General features: G+C 32.9%; 1 protein-coding gene across 1 annotated transcript; it reads left to right on the plus strand.

Moving 5' to 3' along the window:
• Positions 1–691: 691 nt before the first annotated feature.
• Positions 692–20,216, plus strand: LOC142356886 (uncharacterized; the record flags this gene model as incomplete). The annotated part of the gene is made up of 3 exons (XM_075408652.1): positions 692–804; positions 14,716–15,098; positions 20,185–20,216. Coding segments are annotated over exons 2-3 (378 nt in total), but the record flags the coding sequence as incomplete, so codon positions are not given.
• Positions 20,217–20,255: the final 39 nt, after the last annotated feature.

Below are 20,255 nucleotides of genomic sequence, written 5' to 3' on the forward strand. Positions count from 1 at the left end.
CCTCCTCTTTTGGTAGACAATTTAACAAATATGTAGATGAGCGGGGTTGGAACATAATGTGCCAACGCACATTACCAAGCCTCCTTGTTTTGGTTTTTCTCTGATGGTGACTCTTTAAAATCCTCCGAGCCTCCTCTGGTGATGATTCGTTAAAATCAGACTCATCTTTCTTATGCTACAATTCAAATTTTGCTGATGACACAATGTAATTTTGTGTTTTTTGTGCCGATTGTGCCGAGAAAAGAACATCTGAACAATTGAAAGGCATTAAACGAATAAAATGAGAAATGTTCTCAAGGTCCAAAAGTCACCACTTTTGTTATTCCTCGTACGCCAGAGACTTTCAAAGAATCCAGGCATCGATAACAAAAATAGCGGAATTAGAATCATTTTTTATCAAATTACTGGAAAGAATTGAAAATCAATGAAATATTTCTTTCATGATTGCAAAATATTACAGGTGTGTGGGCGTATCTATATTTATGGTGTGTTAAAGAGAGTCAGTTTCGGAATGTAATTGATTGGCATTAGGTCTGTGTGCTCATTTGCGACTAAAAACGATCGGTTTTAAAATAGCTTTAACATTTCCTTCTAATTACAAGAAAAGATAGCGGCAGAGTTCCTAAAATGATTAATTGATTGACAAGTCTTATAATCAAAAGTGCCATTTTTAGATGCAACTGCTGTCGTAATTAGGATATGACTAGGAACAGTTTGAAAGCTGAAAAAACATAATTCCAAAATAGTCCCTAACTTTTAGTTGGCTGATCATTTCATTGGAACACAAACGCAAACAATAAAAAGGTAAGTTGACTTTGTATCATCCAATTCTTGTTGTTTTGGTGCTTCAAGTATGAGAATTTCATCTCTTTTTCGGATTCCAAAAATTTTTGTTAAAAATGTGGAACATCTCGAATTTGTTTCGGTCTATTATGCCAACCCCCCCCCCCCCCCCAGCTTTGTGGGCTTATATCCTAATCAGACGCATGTGCTATTTTTTTTACATAGTAACGTGCTATATAACAACATATAGTTTGTAACGGGGGCGTAAAAAACAGTGGGGGGAGAAGCAAAACATAATAGATCCTTTGATTCTTATAACTTCTGTTCAAGGACTTGACGTTTGGAGAAACTGAAAAAGAGTTCTTCTGATAACCAAATTTAAAAAAATAAAGCCTAGTATTCTGCAGGCAAAAACTCGGTTTGATGGAGTGAGGGTGTTGGATTGTTTGGTCATTGTAATATGCATGTTAAACTGTATCATACAACTAATGCTGGTTTTCTTGAGAAACTTGAGCACAATTTTATAACAACTCCTCAAAAAATATACTTTGAGATAACAACAGAAAGATTATAAACTAAAGATTGTAAAAGAAAGTAGTTTATAAGAAAACCCTCCTCGTTTAAACTGAACCATGAAGGAGCTATCTAATCACTAAATTATGCGTAACTTTTCTGTTATTCTGTTTTTCAATCCTGCTAAGGCTCGAAAATTAGATTGGCTCAAAATGAACTGTAAAACGATCGGTTAGACATTAAGGGCAAATTTAATATGGACAACATATGTCTAAACTATTAAGACTAATAGGTGGTGCTCGGGAAGGAGCTCCTTAATTGAACAGGAACTTGCAAAGAGAAGCTTAACGAAGATTATTATTATATATTTTTTTAGTTCAGTGCATAATCTTTTATAGCGGACATCTTGCTGAACAACAGATTTTTGCATCTACGTCCGTTTTGGTTTAGTTTCGATAATTCTAATTTTTCCATAGTTTAGTAGGATATTTTACAAGGCCGAGGTCCGAGAACAAGGTCCACTCTTTGGTCACGGAGAGGAAGTTTTTGCCAAACAGACCAAAAAAACTCACAAAGTGTGTCTAATCAAAAATACTAGACTCTAAAAATGTCTCTGAGCAGAATAGGCTGGTGAGAAATGTGCTCCCATTAGAGTGCTAGCTATGATCCCACTTTGTTCCAGGACTGCACTGGAACCCCTTCGCCGTAATTGAGAAATTACGAAAACATTGTGTTGTCTCTCCAAATTAGCCCAAATGAAAATATAATCAGGGAAACCCATCAATTTAATGAAAGAAATTCCAGTGAAATTGATCAGACTTCAAACAACTTCTAGAAAATGAAAAAAACTGACAGAGAGTCAACTAACTAGTCGACATGGAACCTTTTATTGTGTTTTGGAAATTCATATTAGTTTCCGCGAATAATAACAGCGTGTACTTTGTCTCAGAGTGTAGAAAACTTGATGCTAAGAGAATCTTATGCCCGTAAAGTATATTAAAATATAACCCTTTGAAGCATGAAAAATCCAGTGTACCCAACGACACTACCCGTACCTTGCTTGCAGCAAAAATCAGCGCTGAATCATTGAAAATTGCAGTCTGTTTTTTTGTCGTACCATTACTATGTTCGTGTCACTTTTGGGAAATTACAGATAAAATTTCATAGTAAATCCTACGAGCATGAAAAAGTTTTACTGTTGACTCTATTTGCAGGGGTAAATTACGGCTTAGTTTTATCTGCCAATGAATAATTCCCGCCTAAATGATATCTGCGCATGAATAATTGCAGACTATGCTTTGTCTGTGTATAAGTAATTACCGCCTAAATTTGATCTGCACACAAGAAATTACCGCCAAAACTCTCTCTGCACAATTTGTTAATTCATGCTTAATTGCTGCCTAAATATTGCCGCTTTTTGATCTGGTAGGGGCTTTAAGTGGTTGTTTCACGCTGCTCAGTCAAATAAATTGCTCCCTCTCTCATGCAAAAAGAATAAGCTCTGGTAAATTGTTTGAATTTATAAACGCATGAATTTATAAATACATGTCATATATAAATATGGAAAATGAAATTAATGTCCATTTAGCTACGAACCTCAGTAGAGATATTCGTCTGCAGAAACTACCTGTCAAACGATTTATCTACCCGTTTCACGCAAATTGAAAATCCCATTGAATTGAAATAAGAACTAATAATTTACTGAACAGCGGTAACCTTTAACTACCAGCAAGATAAATTACATGACTTGCGGAACACTTTTTCATAAAATTTACAAACATTTCAGAAAAAATGAAATTAAGTACCTTTTCAAGGCTGTTTTTTTTTCAAAACGCAATAAAAAGCCTTGAAAGCGGTTTCGTTCTTTTTTGATTCTGCATTTGCTTCGCGTAAAACAGTTCAACCGAAAAAAGAGCAACAGACTTAAGCAAACAATCTTAATACATTGTAACTGCGTTTCCAGAACTTTTTTCTTCACACGATCACATCCGAGAATCGAACTAATAGTATTAAATTCATAATTTAACAAAGGCAAAAGCTTTCTGCTTAAAAGCACATATTGACGGTCAAAACTTCCTTTTAGCGTTTTAAAGGACAATGAATCTGAAAATTAAATTAAATTTTGTAAGCAGATAATTTTTACTTTATCGACTCTCAGTTTGTTCCGAAAATTGTATATTAAAACTAGTATTAAAGAGAAAAAAATGTGATTAAAACACTTGCTAATTCTAATAAGTCTTTACATTGATGATAATGTGTGTTTTATCAGATGGAATTCTCAATGCCATTATTGGACATTTGCCAAATTTGTTAGAAGATGAAATATAGATCGTAATTTGCTACCGTGGGAAAATGGATTCAGATTTTTAAGGAGCACTCACTGAATAAAAAACAAATAAGTTTCTCTGATGCTTCCTTACTTAAATGCTTATTACCTTTATTACTTTTCAAATACGATCGTCCAATCAGCTCTTTGAGTTCAATGGGTTTAAAAAAGATTTAGTTATCTTCTTGAAACTAAAGAAACATTGATGAATATAAAAATATTAGTAAGAGCTCCGATAATAAAAGCAATAAAACACTAGTCTAATAATGACAATTTTACCTACTAATTTAAATCCACCAATAAAATTATTAATCAGAATAAGCGCCGAATTGATACAATATGAAGCGCACCATTGTTTGATTTCTGTGCGCATTATTGTGGTAAAACTGTAGAGCATCCAGATTTTTGTGGTATGCACTGCCAGCAATTAAAGTGGCATTTGTAATGCAACTCACTGACAAATCAAAAGCCCACAAAAAATCACACAATTAGGTTTCAAAAATCAATATTTGAAAACAATTAGAGCAGACGACTGCAATCAACACACATCAAAATTATGTTGCGAAAAACTTAGTGTGCATTAACAATTAAACCATGAAACGCACTGGAAACAAGTAATGTTTTCGTCCTTCAGTTGAAAGTCATTGAGAAATTCTGGCGTTCATCAGGAACCGCGAAGCGCTTCGAGATTTCAAGTCAGAACTTCGAAGCGGCTTCCGCAGAGTCACGTAACCATGGTTAAAACACGAATTGCGCACGTTTTAAAATGACGAATGTCAACGGAATTCAACTTCTGGCTAAGCATCAACTTCTGGCATTTTAACTTCTGGCACTGCAGACTTCGGTCATATCAAAATGTGCACGGGAGTGTTATAATCGTGTTTATGTTAACTGCACGACTTCTATTAACCTCAGTATTTTTTTTCAAATATATAAATCAATGTTTTTGGTTAATCTAAGCTATAAGCATATTGCTATATTATATGCAAAATAAAACAAAGTAAAATTGAGCAAGCTTGGTAAACTGAACCAGGCTGATTCTTGTCTGGATGGGTCTGAAATCCACGAGTGATTTTTTTGCTCTTGAAGCTTCATATCTCTTTCGTTTATCAAAAATAGAGCTTTCGGAGAAAATTCTCACTCTTATTTGTTGTAGGAAAACTGTATTCCGTATTCATCATGGGCACCACAAAATTATTATTGTTAAAAAATCAGCTATAAGTTGAAAAAGTTGGCTATTAGTTGATATTGAAGCTTAAAAAACCCATGTTGGACTTAATTGACATGCAAAGAGTGCTTGAAGTGACTATAAAGCGATAAAATTTAATCTGTTGCAATAGGAAGAAAACTATATTAGAACATTTCGTTTTGAGACATGCTTCCGGACTAAACCCATTTCACGTTTTCAAACTTTAATTTGTAAAGAATTTGCATATTGGATAATTTTTTTGCTAGAGCGAATTACCGCGAGCTACCGGATTATCAAAGGAGACAACAAAAGAGTTTGCAAACTGTACAAAATGGTACTCCATTCATGAATAACAAAAGAACCTATGCTTTTTCGCCTGATATGGACGCAACAAACAATGGAAATGATATACCAATGAACAAAAAACAAAATATGTACGGTGTTTCATTTCAGCAAAACAAAATTTATGCATCAAAAAACTAACATTCACAGTCTTGCTTGTTAATATCCGGTCTCTAAACAAACACCTTGAGGAACTTCAGGTTTTTTTTGCAAACATTTGAGTCCCTACCAACTGTGATTTGCCTTGTTCAAACTTGGATACAAGAGGGTTCCCATGAAGAACACTTCAATATATCAGGTTATCAGAAAATAATTGCTAAATACAGGGTGGGAATTGGTGGAGGAGTAGCCATGTTTTGCAGGGAGGATATTCTTCTGTTAGATAGCTTTCCAACGAACTATGATGAGAGCCTAGGTATAAAAATTAGAACAAATAACGAAAACTATACTTTGATTACATACTATGTTCCCCCTGGGTTCAATAAAAATCAGTTCTTGACTGAATTTGACAGCTATCTTGAGACTATGGTGGATGCGAACCAAAATCTTATTATATGTGGAGACTTCAATATAGATCAGCTATCTCTGACTCCAATAAAAAAGCGATTTGAAGATGTTATCTGTAGTAACGGTATAAACCTAATGGATTCGGGTATAACTAGAGAAACGTCGACAGCAAAATCATCCCTCGATTTATTTCTGACAAATATCAACAAAAATCTATGCATAGTAAATTCTATCAGTTACGACATCACAGATCATTATCCAGTATTTTTCAGTTTAACAAAAAGTATGATTAAACCCAAGATAAAAGCATCTAAACGTCGCAGTATGTCTGCCTTCAACAACAAAATACTGTTTGAAAAATACAAAAAGGAACTGGAAAACAATTTAATCATATTTCAGAACAACATTACGGATCAATCTTTCAACGCATTTTGTAACTGTTTACATTTTGTAGTCGACAAACACCAGCCTTTGGTTGAATTAAAACAAAAGAAAAATAGGAATCAATGGGTCACAAGTCGAATAAAAAATCTTTTTGCGAAGAGAAACAATGCAAGAACAAAATGGTTGAGAACACAAAACAACATCGATAAAAATAGATATCTTCAACTGAAAAGCAAGAGCACTCAAATCATGAACGACACAAAAAAACTTTTCATACAAAACAAAATTCAAAATTGTGGTAGGGACTCAAGAAAAATGTACAAAATCATAAACAAATTGATAGGCAGGAACAAAAGAAGTGATGTGAGTTATAACCTTGTTTTCAATAATATTGGAACTGATGACCCCAGTAGCCTAGCTGATTATTTCAATGAACATTTTGTAAATGTTGCAGATGAAATAGTAAGCAAATTACCTCAAATAAGCTTTCCTTCATCTAATTATGCTGAAGAACAATCTATGATGCTACATGAAACAAATTTAGTAGAAGTGCTTTCACAAATAGCCAGCCTACAAAATTCTTTTGCGCATGGTGTGGATCTGATCACTAACACCTTCATTAAGAGATTTGATAGAACTTTAGCCCCATTTTTAGTTAATTACATCAACGAATCTTTTTTGAGCGGAGTTTTCCCAAATAGCCTCAAAACGAGCAACTATCCAACCGCATTTCAAAACGGGATCAAAAACTGATGCCAATAACTATCGACCAATTTCGATTTTGCCGTCTTTTGGAAAAGTATTTGAAAAAATTATGAAAATAAAAATTCTCAACTACATAGAGAAATTCAAAATTCTTGGTGAAAATCAGTTTGGTTTCCGTAATCGGAGATCAACAGTTGATGCACTCGTAAATGTAGTGGAAAACATAAGGTTGGAAAAAGAAAAAGGGAACAATAGCACCACGGTCTTCCTAGATTTGAAAAAGGCATTCGACACTGTTAATCACTCGCTGCTGTTGAAAAAATTAGAAAACTTTGGAATTAGGGGTCAGGTTTTAAGCTGGTTTTCTTCATATCTCAAATCAAGAACACAGTGTGTTATATGGAAAAATAGAATATCGAAAGAACTAATAGTAAAAAATGGAGTTCCTCAAGGTCCTGTATTATTTTTACTGTACTTTAATGACTTTGTGGACGCTTGTAAATTATCCACTCCGTATTTTTTTGCCGATGATACCAGCCTCCTTTTCAAAAACAGACCAACCTATGAAGAATTAATTACTGAAATTCATTCAGTTTCACATTGGCTACATCAAAATAAATTGGATTTAAACGAGTCAAAAACTTTTGTAATGAATTTTTTTGAAACTAAAGCAAACACAAACATTCAAAACTGCCCAGTTCAGAAGTGCAATACCTACAAATATCTAGGAGTAATTTTGGACGCGAATTTAACTTTCGAAAAACATGTGGAATCCATTTGTTTAAAATTAAAGAAGTGGATCGGAATAATTGCAAGGCTAAGGAGAACTTGCAGTCGCAACACCGTTTTGATGTTCTACAAAACTACAGTGGTACCAATTTTTGAGTATGGACTTCTTATTTATGGTGGGACAACGTTGAATAAGCTTCAAAAAATTGAACGGTTACAAAAGAAAATTTTGAGAATTGTCTTCAGAAAGAAACCAAGTGACTCCATCTTTGATACTTTATTCGAGTTCAAAATTTTGACAATTTGTGAATTGTACATAAAACATCTGCTTTCATTCAGCCTTAAATCATACTTTGGGTTACATTCAAACAAAATGATGAATGAGATTTTGACCGCAAATCAAAATTTTTCGTACAATACTCGCTCGAAAACCACTCGCATTATACAAACAAAAACGTCAAAAAGAGTTTCAACTCGGACATCTCTGCGTTATCGCGGTAGAATTTTGATAAATTTTCTACTGAAACAAAAAATACTACCTCAGCTTGAACAAGAGACCATGTCCTGTATAAAAGTTAAAAAAACTAGTCAATGCACTTCAATATAGCTTGATCATTCAAAACGATACGTTAAAAAAACTTGTTTTTAAATAAAATCTGGGCGCTTAATTAAGATACGTTAGTATTTGCAAGCGTCCACTCCTGATGAAATTTTGGATTTATGGATTTTTCATAGTGGATTCTGCTGTGTTCACAACTTCTGCGTGCTTTATAAATTAACAGGAGAAATTCAAAAAAAAAAATTACCACTCCTCGTTGCGCGATTTATACGCAAAATATTAGGACACTATCAGATGACATTTTAAGAAAAAAACTAGAAAAATTGCTGACATATAATTTTTTATTCGCTTAGTGTAAAAAGATACTGAAATGCAATCTTTGTAAAAAAAACTAATTCGAAAATCAGAAGTACAAAACCAGTGATTTTATCAAGAAAAGGACACGTGATCAAAAAACCGCTGCCTTAAATGATAAAGTTATCCTGGCTTGAACATAAATTTGATATTATTTAAAGTTTGATGTTTTGTCATTCTTGATGAGAAGATGGAGAGCGTGTATATAAATGTTGGGATTTGTTTCGATTGACACCCACACTTTTTGAGATGAGCTATTTTCAGTACTCCCACGACTGTGCAACACAAGTGAACAAGTGGCTGCTACAAACAAAGCAGTCAATGAAGACATTTAAACTGGGAATTCATTTCGGTCTCTGATTAAAGGCGGCTTCTCTTTTCCTAAATATATCCATGCCCATTTGCAACATATCTGACTGATTCTTTATCGGGAATTCGTGTTAAATTAAGCGGGCCAATCGATGAGGCGCCTGGTGTGGGAAAGTTTTTCCATTTGTTGCTGACGTCATTCTCAATGAAAGCAATAGTAATGATTATTTTAGCATATTTCTCTCAAAATAGGCAGTTTAACTAATTATTCCCTCTTAACTTAGGATAAAGTAGGGAAGTAAATTATATTGGCCAAGTCATTTGACAAGCACGACTGGTAAATAGTCGCAGTTGGTATTAAACTGAATCTAGAGCCAATAAAAGCTATTGCCGCCTTCTCATCAGACATCTTCTTGACCAATGTAAGTTCATAAATATTTCAACATTTTTTTTGACAATTAATTTGTCAAAAATTCTAAAATAAAAAATTCCAGCTGCGGATACCTGATATGATGCTTATGAAAGGTGGAATCAAAAGCATATAAGAGACGTCACGCCTTAATTTTATTCTGAAAATTTGATTTCAACCGATCATTAATCAATAGTTGCCAACCTTATTTCTTTTTCTTTAAAGAGATGTTCATTAAAAATTGTAGAATCATGTGGCTGTAAATATTTGCCTTAGTCTCAGTGATATGAGGAAGGAAAGAGTGCAGATGACTACTTAGCTCTTTAACTATGAAAGAACAAGCTATATGGAGTATTTATTCTATTTTCGGAGAAGATTTCATAAAAGCCTAAAGTATGAAAACTAGAGGAAGAGAATTTTTTGATTTAAAAACGTTTTTTTTATGACAAGATCAAACAATTACAGAATACCAAAGTTTTCATTTGTCCGAATTAATGTGTTGTTATTAAATATTAATGTTTATTTGTTTGTATCTTTTATCTGCCTCTATTTTGTGAACTCTCCGCCAGTTTGAGCTATGCCAACATGTCATAGTAATCAGAAGGTGACAGATTGTAGTGACCCGTTTTTCATAAGTTTTGATTTCAACAAGAGAAAAGCGACTTAGCAAAAAGCAATAGAAAATAAATATGATTGGCAAAAAGGTCTGCGGCTTGAGTAACTGGATTAGAATTCATTAATATATTTAATAGTAATGTAATTCAATATCATTTACTAAACAAAAAAGATATTTTGCTCACATGGTCTACTCTATTTCACAGTTATCTTGGTTGAAAAAAAATGGTATGCGAGAAATTGAATAGAAAACAATTTTCAAAAAGTCTGTCAAAAGACCTGTTACTAAAAAATTATACAGTTGTAAAGGTTCGTTTGTTTTGAATAAGACAAAAGAAATATGTTCTCAAGTTTCTATATAAAAATAATTATATGATAGAACTATTTTACTAAAACACTTGAAAGAAAATCAAAAGATTTCGCGTTTTCACAGATTGACGGTTGATGAATTTAGAAAACAGTTTATTATTTTCTCTTGAAAAAATCAACAAAACGTAGACTCATAATGTACTTTTACTTAAAAACTGCTATGGAGAATACCAATAATCGAAAAATTTTATCGAAGTACTGGAGAGAAAAAAATAAACAAAAAAGATAGCCGTTGTTGGCATTTACCTGTATATAATTTCTAAGGAATGTAAGATGATGTAAGTTCGTTTTTGAATAGTTATATACTTTTAGAGTTTCACTTTAATCAGAATTGATTTTGAAAACAAAATAGATCAAAAATCTAATAGGTATTTCAATTTGTCTGGTACTAAATCCAGTGAACATATTACTAGGTTTCAGATTTTTATCGGCCGCTTTTTTATGTTTCAATTTCTTAAACTCAATTTACTCAAAAAATTGGTTGAAGTCATCAATCTCGCTCGGGTCTCAATTCTCAGCTGAAGTTTCCAATAGTTAGTAAACGTGCAGTTGCTTAGCTAAGAAATTTTCTTAACTTTCCCGTTCATTCGCAGTTGATTGCAATGGTTTCTTCCCCAATTTTTATTGGGTGATTTGCTTAGTTTCTGTTTCAATGAGTTGGATAGTTGGCTGATTTGAACTTCCGAATAGAAGTGCTTCAAATTGAAATACAATTTTCCCTTATCACATGAAAACATACATGAGCTGTTTGATGCTTGACAAGAACCTTAATCTGTAATACAAATGCATGAAGTACCTCAGCTTTAAACAAATTTCTCTCACATTTTCCTTTGAATTGAGGCATCTGCCTAGTAGAACACTAGATAATATTCAATTTCAAAGTAGTTTATTTGTTTATGCTGCTTATCGGTAGAGTTATTGTTTTTTTTTCAAAATTATTGAGAGTTAAATTGTTATCATAAACAAATAGGTTTAATTTGTTTATGTCATCCTGACGCAAAATATTTCAAATACTTTGTTCAGTTTGCAGAGAATTATCATCCTCATAGAGTGAAAAAATTAAGTCATACAGCGTCAACATGCGTTGCGGAAAAAACGCGCAATTAAATTTCAAAAATATGGCATTAAAGTTACCTTCAAATTCCGTATACTCATTTTCGGGTTGAAAAGTTCATCACATCTTTTTCAGATGACAACTACAAAATGTTTGATCTCGTTTTAATTTCAAGTTTGTCTTTTTTTGAAAAAAATTCTGTCGTTTTCGGTTAAAGAATCATTTAAATTAAGCGTTTCTGAATTTCTTGCATATTGCATTTTATCAAACAGTGTTAAGTTTCGCAAAATTTGAAAAGTTCCATCCAATTCTGTTGCCAATTGAGGATTGCATTGCTCTTCGCTAAAGTCAGAAGCAGTTTAAGTTTGAACAATTAGAACAAGTTTATGGTACAAGTTTAGAGTAATCAGAACAAGTTTAGCTTGATTAATCAGAACAAGTTCAATAAGAACTCTTTTTCAAATTCTACGCGTTCATTAATGGGTTTTCTTTTTATTGGAAATTTAAGAAAATTGTCCCTACCGAATCTCTCACTAAAACAAATTTGTGAGCATAATTTGTTTGATAATTTAGGCAAAATGGTCTTATTTGACATTAAATGCGTATTTATTGAACCAACATTTCCATAAAAAAATGATGGTAAAATAAAAAATCCGCGATATTTATTGAATCTATTTTTTATTTTACATTTATATTGCAATCTGTTTTTCACTCTGTTGAAATAGGCAGTACTAGCTAAATGTTCAGAAATATTCATATTGAAATTCATAATACTGCCCTCCCCCAGAAGGAATTAAACAACGAAATTGAAGTTTTGGAGAACAAATTGTTTGCGATATTTTACTGTTGCCTTCATATCTGCTCGACAACTGTTTACAAAAATTATCTTCAATACACTTTAGTCAAATGCATAAATGAATTTTGTGCAACCAAAATTTTTTTATATCTCATGTTAGCATCTGCACATAAATACACTAAAGTAAGTTAGTTGTAAATTAATTGTAAATTGTTACGGTGAGTAGTTTAATTGTATAATGATTCAAGTGCAAACTGCACTCACCTCCACTCTCTTCAATTTTTTTACATATTAATTGAGATTCTGCTTTAACAATATTCTTTGACAAAAGTCTATAATGTTATAAACCTTTAATGCAATCTCTGGTCACTATCGTCACTATCTCGTCACTATCTCTTTCTAAAGTTATATTTTACAAGTTTCAGCTTGTTCTCTCTCACAGCACAATGCAGTTCTTTGCTTATTTTTTTGTACCAGTCATGTGTTTTGTGTAGACCTATAAACTGAATAACCATTTGTCAGCCATTCTTACTCCTGTTTTTCTCGCAGAATCCTGCTCTTTTGAGGCTGTCTTTTTTCTCATTAAAAAAATCGTGTTCTAATTAAAAAAATCGTGTTGTAAACTCAACTCCCAATTGCTGTTGTATTCTGATTAAAATTGGTGGTGCTTGAAGAAAATGGCAACCACACGATAACGAAGTTTATATAATTTTGTCATGTTCCATGAAGTATTAAATTAACAATTTCTGGCAACTATGACAACATTTTTTAGGTGAATTTGAATGTATATTCTTGGATTTTTTACAGGCTAAGATACACCTTATTTTAAGAAAAAGTTGTTCGATATAGTTGTTTCTACAAAAATTAACATGGTGCAGATGGTTTTCTGATATTCAAAAAATTGATTTGTCAATGCTACCAGGACTAATAAAATTTGTTTATTCGATGCCATGTCAGTTTTTGTTAGTTAATATGTTTTCTGATAAATGTCAAAGTACGGCTTCAGAGGAATCGTGTCTGATTTAAATTCAGTCTTACCTGTAAGATAGAAACCAATATATACAAACAGGCAGAAATCATCACAGAAAAAAACAATTAACTGTGGCTTTCTACAAGATTTAATTTTGGGTCGATTGCTTTGTATCATCTAAATGAATGTCCTGCTTAGCTCCTACAAAATGAAACCTTTTGAATATTTTATAATCATGAAGTAACATCATTTCTCATGGAACTACAGTTACCGTTGCAGCAGTGCACGATTGAGAGCTTCGAAAAGTTAATAGATCGTTTCTGATAAGAAAAAATTGACAGTCAACTCAGTAAAACCTAATCACGCTTTGCTCAAAGCCCAGCATGCTCAATAAATTTAACCCACTGATCATTAACATACAAATTAATCAAAGAAAAATAAGATAGAATACTTAGCAAATATTATTGCTGCCGGCCCAATTTCAAGGATCACATAAAAGTTAGCGAAGGTAGAAAGCTAAAAGTCGTTATTCAATCAATAGTGGAGAAAAACCTCAGTGTTTGAAAAAGAAAAAAAAGGAATATTTACGTCAAGATGGTTGTTCAGTATGGAATGCTGGTTAAAAGATCTATTAGAAGAAATTTCTTGCATCCTATCAACACACTTTTAAAATAACGGTCAAAATCAATTTGCATATTTGCTTCTATTGAAAAACAAGGATTTGATTCTCGATGGGCACTGCTAAGGAACGTAGCGCCAATGAAGTTGTTGATACAATTAGTTTTTGAGGAAGAAATACGCCTAAAACAGTTATTCATTCCTTCAAAAATCCAGTCAAAAAAGATTTTAAGAAAAGGAAGCTGTGAATATTTTTATGATAAAACACGAGAAAAGCGAGTAATGGAAAAACAAGAAAAGCGAGAATTAGAGTAATGTTTAATTTTGCACTGAATTCTGAAAATGGTTTTGACGGGGAAAACAACGCTTGAAAGCGGTTGAAGTGAAAGTGTTTGTCATAGATAGTTATAACTTTATGTATTCTGTAACAATGAGTCTCTTAAGAAACTTTTTTTCAGTAACTGAAAACTTTTCCGTGACTTTTGATTTTTAATGGAGGTTATACATATTCTTCAGCGGAAATTGTTTTTCCTCTAAAATTTCAGAATAATAATTCAAGAGCTTTGTTGATTGCACAATTTTTTCGAAAAGCAATTGCAAAAGAACCAGCTTGGTTAAACAGCATCCTAATAAGGCCAATTTTGTCTGGTGTATCTGTGCTTTGTAAGATTCTGTAAAGGCTTTATTTCTCGACTTCACGAACAATATTCAACTACGAGGAGATAGCAGTCTTACAAGGAATTTGGTAGTTTTGCGACGAGAAGTTGAAAATTATCCTAACATGGCGTTAGTTAGCGCTGGTTTGGTGCTCTTAGTTATTGTTATCAAATTTAAATGGTATAAATACATAAATCTAATTGGATTCAAAAGCTTTTTTGAACAACTTTTTCAAGTTGTTTATTTTGACTTCAATTTATTTTTAAGTTTTTAAATGTTTGCACTCGAACCCCAAGTGCACCTGCTATTTTTTGTCATAGTAACGTCTATATAGCAACATATAAATATCAATCTGGAACAAAAAACACTTAGGGACAGATACAGAATGGATCCGAATATATCAACTGTTTTAGTTCTCATGTCTGTTTTTGCATCGGAAGTCCCCATAAAACCAAAGTATTAAATCTATTTTTTTGGGTTTTTATTGCTTCGATTTTATTGAAATCTAATAAAAGTTCATCGTTCAGAGTTCCCGTGGCGCATAAACCAATTACTCTAGCAACTATGGGATCAAACTCAGTAGAGGGCAGCAGTAAAGCGAACAACACAAGTGACATCAGTAAAAAGTCATCCAAAAACACCAACAGAACTGGAATCAAAGTAAACATTCCTCGCCCTGCAGCAGTTGTGAGTGCGCTCGCGTTTTTCATGACACTACAGAGTCGAGATGGGAGTAGTTCTTCATCCTCCTCCCTTTGGGGAGGAGGTGGTTGGTTGTTTGCAGAGGCGATGGCCTTCCGCGAGCCCGAAGCGATCGTGAACCGATTTCAAGTTGCAATTCGATCACAATCGGCGGAAGTGTGTAACTGGAATTTCTCCAAACATAGAACTTCTTCATTAAGCAGAGACGGTTAGTCATTTTGTCCTTAAAGTCGCATCAGAATCTTGGTTTAATAACTCCGGCCATATGGCTGATAGCGCAGCTCAGCACAAAAACATCAGACATTTTCTATCAAATTGCAACCACGTTTCTTTTTTAGTGCTCCGCTTGTAGCCAACCAAAAAGGCAGCACCCCATATCTGAAACTCAGGTTAAAACTCTGTGATGATATTCCCCTCTTTTAAAAATCCTCTTTTTTAAAAATGATTAGAGGAAGCAACTTTTTGAAACAAAGTAAGGTTATTTAAGAGTTTGAGACTTTTTGGGCAAAACTCTAGTAGGCAGAACCAACAATTTCTACCAAGTGGTACACATTTTGAAGAAAATTATAAAATAAATATATTGAGCTTTTTTATACAAACTCTCATCAAAATCATATGATGAAAAAGCAATATGTTAACTTGTGCAATATGATATTGGCATGCTTTGAAAGAGCAAACCAACCAATACCATAAGATTCAGTTTCATTTACCAAAAACTGAAAAACCAATATTTAAAATGGCATTTAGTCTCTGTTTCTGAAAAAAATTGAATTCTCTAGGAGAGAAACACAGCAGGAGAAGTCCTGAACTTTAATTCAACAAGGAGGCTCGGTAATGTGCGTACGCACATAATGTTCCGATCCCACTCATCCACACTTTTGGCTTAATTGGCTACCAAATGAAAGCAAAAATTTTCCAAAAACATGAACATCGTTCAATAAAACAGAAATAGGATACCATAAAACAACGCTAGAGGGCCGATGGAACCTGTTGTTAATCAAATAACAAACATTAATTACGACAAAGAATTGATCTCTAATCTTAAAAAATTAACAACAAAATGAAACTCGCATCAGACAAATCCTAAACAAAACAAAATGAGCTATACGTCATTAGAAAGGATTTTGAACCTGTCCTCAATGCAACTGGGTAAACGGTCGACTAAATAGAGCAAAAAGATTCGAAGTTAAGAAATACGTTTCCATTTTTAAAAACAATTTAATCCAAAGTGATTGATATCATTAAATATTAATTGAAAACGCTCAAATGTTAAGTTGTACATTCATAGAAGGCAATTGAGACCTGTTACTATCCAGTATACATCATACCACTACAAAAAAAGACAAATACTGGCAAAAATTTAAGTAAATTTTGCGCGAAAATGGCAGTGAATCCGTTAAAACCAAAAATCTTTCACTATGAGCATCAAAATCTTCCAATTAAACGGAATTATTAAACCAATGGGACCTACCATTAACGTTGTTATTTAAAAAGAAAACAAAAATCCTTTAAATTGTACAAACTTATAAAAATCTCAAACATTTATGAAATCTTTTAGTAAGAGTCGTAACAAAGCAAGAAAAAAACGATTGAAACTAAAACCGTTATAAAGGTTAACATGTAGCTCACTGGAAACGCGTTGTTACCTGTCTTAGAGACTAAGCTAAAAAAGAACAAAGAGCGATTTAAAAATTGGCGAGGCTCAAAAAATCAGACGTCTTTGAAAACAAATATTTTCAAAAGCTGTAACAGATATAGGATTTCATAAAGTTGATAAATTAGGATGCAACACCTCAGAAAGCCACTGGCGCTGGTTTTTAACGAGATTAAATCACAAGACTACAAAATAAAACAAATACAGGCAGAAGCCCAAACTTCAAAAACAAGTTTACAACATCACATCGTTCAGGGCAGTATATTTTTATGTTGTTTTCTGCAGAAACTGTAGGTCATCCCTTGATTCTTATCTTAACAACAACGGGTCTTCCTTATGAAAGGACTACGTATTGATCACAGGAAAAAGAGACCAAATATTTGAACAGTGTAGAAATCTCGATTTTTTTAAATGAAATTAAATGGTTGTAGCAATCAGCCGAAACATATCACCAACCAAAAAAAATATTTGATTTAACCAAAGTCCTCGAGACTTTTTATTTGTGATGTTGATTACATAATGACAAAAATGAAAGCAAAAAGGAGACAAATGAAAAAATCATTTTTCAAAAAAAAAATGTTTATTTGAAATTCATGGAAACAAATAGCTATTAACCGAAATCTTTGAAAAGTTTCAATGTATTGTACTGGGGATCGAATTGACAATTGACACCCATGATTATCAGATATATGTTGTACATAGGCAACAAAAAGACAAACTTAGGCAAAGTTAAAAAAAATCCACTAACTTTTGCGAGAGAACTGTGTCTCAGCCAAAACGCATAAATTAGTCAATAAACAAATAACATTTTCAGATATGGCGTTTCTTAACACTTGTGCTTTTTTTCCCAATTATCCTATCTGTCAATTGGACCTCTCAATAATGTGATTACTCGACACAAAACAAAATGAACCAGAAAACTTTCGGTTAATTATAATCCGTTAAGAACAATGATTCATAACTCAGGAAGTGTGTTTTCCTTTTTTACTGAGACTACGCCTGAAGATAAAAAAATAAGATAATTTTTTTGAAAAGTACAAAAATTCAAAGAGATTTTCCTAAAACAAATGAGATCACAATCATAAGAGACATTTGATAACAACTGAAAACAATTTCTAGGTTCACTTTTACCTCAATGAAACCATTTGTATCTTCGATCGTATAGACTTAGTCATTGGACTACAAAAAACATAGCAAAAAAAAGCAACACATAAGAAGTCCATAAAAATTTTACGAAAACATTTGGTCAGCCATAAAAACCATGAGCTTAACTCTGAAAACATATGGCCTAACAGCTTCATTTTGTAAATAGTATCTGTCAATAATTGAGTACTAGTTTGATATTCTTGGCAGTAATTTACATTAAACCTAAAAATGTGGAAAATTTTTTTTTAAGAATGGCAGCGCCTCATTAAATTCTAAAATTTTTTTAACCGTAATCATCCATGGATCCATGGTGAGATCAAGATCAGCGCTGATATTGCTGCACGGCTAAAAATAGAATCATTCGTTCAAATAGTAGCGAAATAGATCATTTTAAAAAAACAATTTAGCAGTATTTAAAAAAAATCATGATTTGTTTTTATATTTAACGAGTTTAATATTACCGAAAACTCGCAATATTATAATTCCAGATTAATTTTAAGGCCGGCGGAAATGCAACTAGCTCATTTTGAGCTTTAAAAGAATATTAGCGCAGTTTGCAGGCGTCCACTTTCAGCATATTTTAAGAAAGTGTGCTAAAAACGCGTATTTGCTCCCATTTTTGACAAAATATGTCTGAATTTTGAAAAAATTTAGCATTAATTCTAGTCGAAAACACAAATCGAACAGCAACCCTACCCTACTTTAAGAGATAAAATAAATAACACTGCCGTTAAAATAAACAACACTGCCGTGGACGGGCTTTCTAGTGATACCATTCACAACTCTCTACATTGTTTATATCGGTCGGCCAAAATTGTCTGAACAAAAAACCAATTTGAGTACAGAGTTCCTCCCCCACTAAAATGGGTCGGAACAAAAATGATTAATTACGAAACAAAAAAATACTTACAACAGGTTAGAAATGGATTTTCAATGGGATATACGTAGAAAAGAAATTGCTCAAGAATCTCACAAAAGCAGCAATAACAAATTTCAAAGTGCCAAAAGGAACACAAAATCACTAGTGAGAAAGCGCATTTTTTTCGCGCACCGTTTTCTCATTCCACTTGAAAATTAGAGTGATAGAACTTCGCAACGGCGTATCACTCGCTCTTCCTTGCTGCGCTTCCTGTTTCTGCATCACCAAAAACACCCATATAATTTGACTTTAAACTTAAGCAAAAAGTTTAAAGGGATCCAGGACTAATGATTACGAAAACACGTCAAACACTTCGAATTGTAATGAAAATAAAACATTAAAATAACCCAAATTCTTTTGATTTCAGTTACTCCTTCTACTGAAATTAAAGTTTTTGGAGTTTTATCAATTATAGCGATTTATATTTTCAGGATCAAATGACATTAGAGAGGCAATTGAGGAATTAATAATTTCAATAAAACTTTTTTTCTGCCATAATTCAAAATTTAAATCGATTCTGATCATTGCACTAAAGGAAAAAGGATTTTTAACAGGAAAAATTGAGTCTCCATGAAACTCTCCATGAAATCGAGCCTCCATGAAAATTATTTTCTCAAAAAGTATACGCATTAGACATCCATGGCTGACTTGAGAAAAGCCAGTATAGTCCCAAATCTACTTGCTACAGTATTCACAATGAAATTTAAATTTATAATGAAATTATCATAAGAATATGGGTTGCCAAAGAAAAATACGAAATGTACCATCAATTCAGGTTGATTTTAAATTGACCATGAAATGTCACTCAGAAGCTCTGTGAGGTGACAATATAGCTTTAAGCAGTTTTCTACAAAAATAATTATAACCTAGATTTTCAAAAATTTGTAAAAAACTTACAATCTCTACTTATTAAAATTTTCTCCCCGGACCGAGGTTTCACCACTAAGCCGCCTCTAATTAGCGGGGATAAGGGTGTAAAGCGTATTCCGCTCCTATTTATAGGGGAAAAGAGGGAAAGAGTATAATTTTAAAAAATCACACTGTATTTAAACTCTTTTTTTCCACTCTATTTACACTCTTTGCAAAAAGTGTAATTTAGGGTGGACTGATAAAAAAATTTACACTCTTACACAATTGCCAATATAACCAAATTGAATCAGTGGAGTCTACTGTCAGTTGGCGCAATGGTTAATGCAGACAATGAAAATAACATGCGGGACAGGGGAAAAAATGGGGGATCAATCCTCATTACCTCCTTCCACCTTTATTTTTTAAAATTGCACTTATAATTACACTCTTCCACCCTTAATTAAGCGGAGAAATAGGGGTGTTATTATTTTTTTTATTTTTACTTTCTTTACGCTCTTTTCCCGGTTAATTTTGGGGAAAATCCTCGACCCGGGTCCATATATTCATTTAAATATTATTTTTGAATTATTTTAGAGATAACAAGACAAAATATTATTATATTTCTTCACAAAGCTCAGGTTGCATTGAAGCCATGAGGAATTTGTTTTCGAACGAAGCCTTTTCCAGCACCCAAAACTCAGAGGCTGATGATTTCTTTTGCTTTAGATGTATACGATCAAATAATGAAAGATAGAACAGTATGTATTAATTGGTGTATTCCTGCATGATTATTGTAG

Source organism: Convolutriloba macropyga, unplaced genomic scaffold (genome assembly GCF_964194025.1).
Source record: "Convolutriloba macropyga unplaced genomic scaffold, txConMacr16.3 SCAFFOLD_3366, whole genome shotgun sequence".
Classification (NCBI taxonomy): Eukaryota; Metazoa; Xenacoelomorpha; order Acoela; family Convolutidae; genus Convolutriloba; species Convolutriloba macropyga.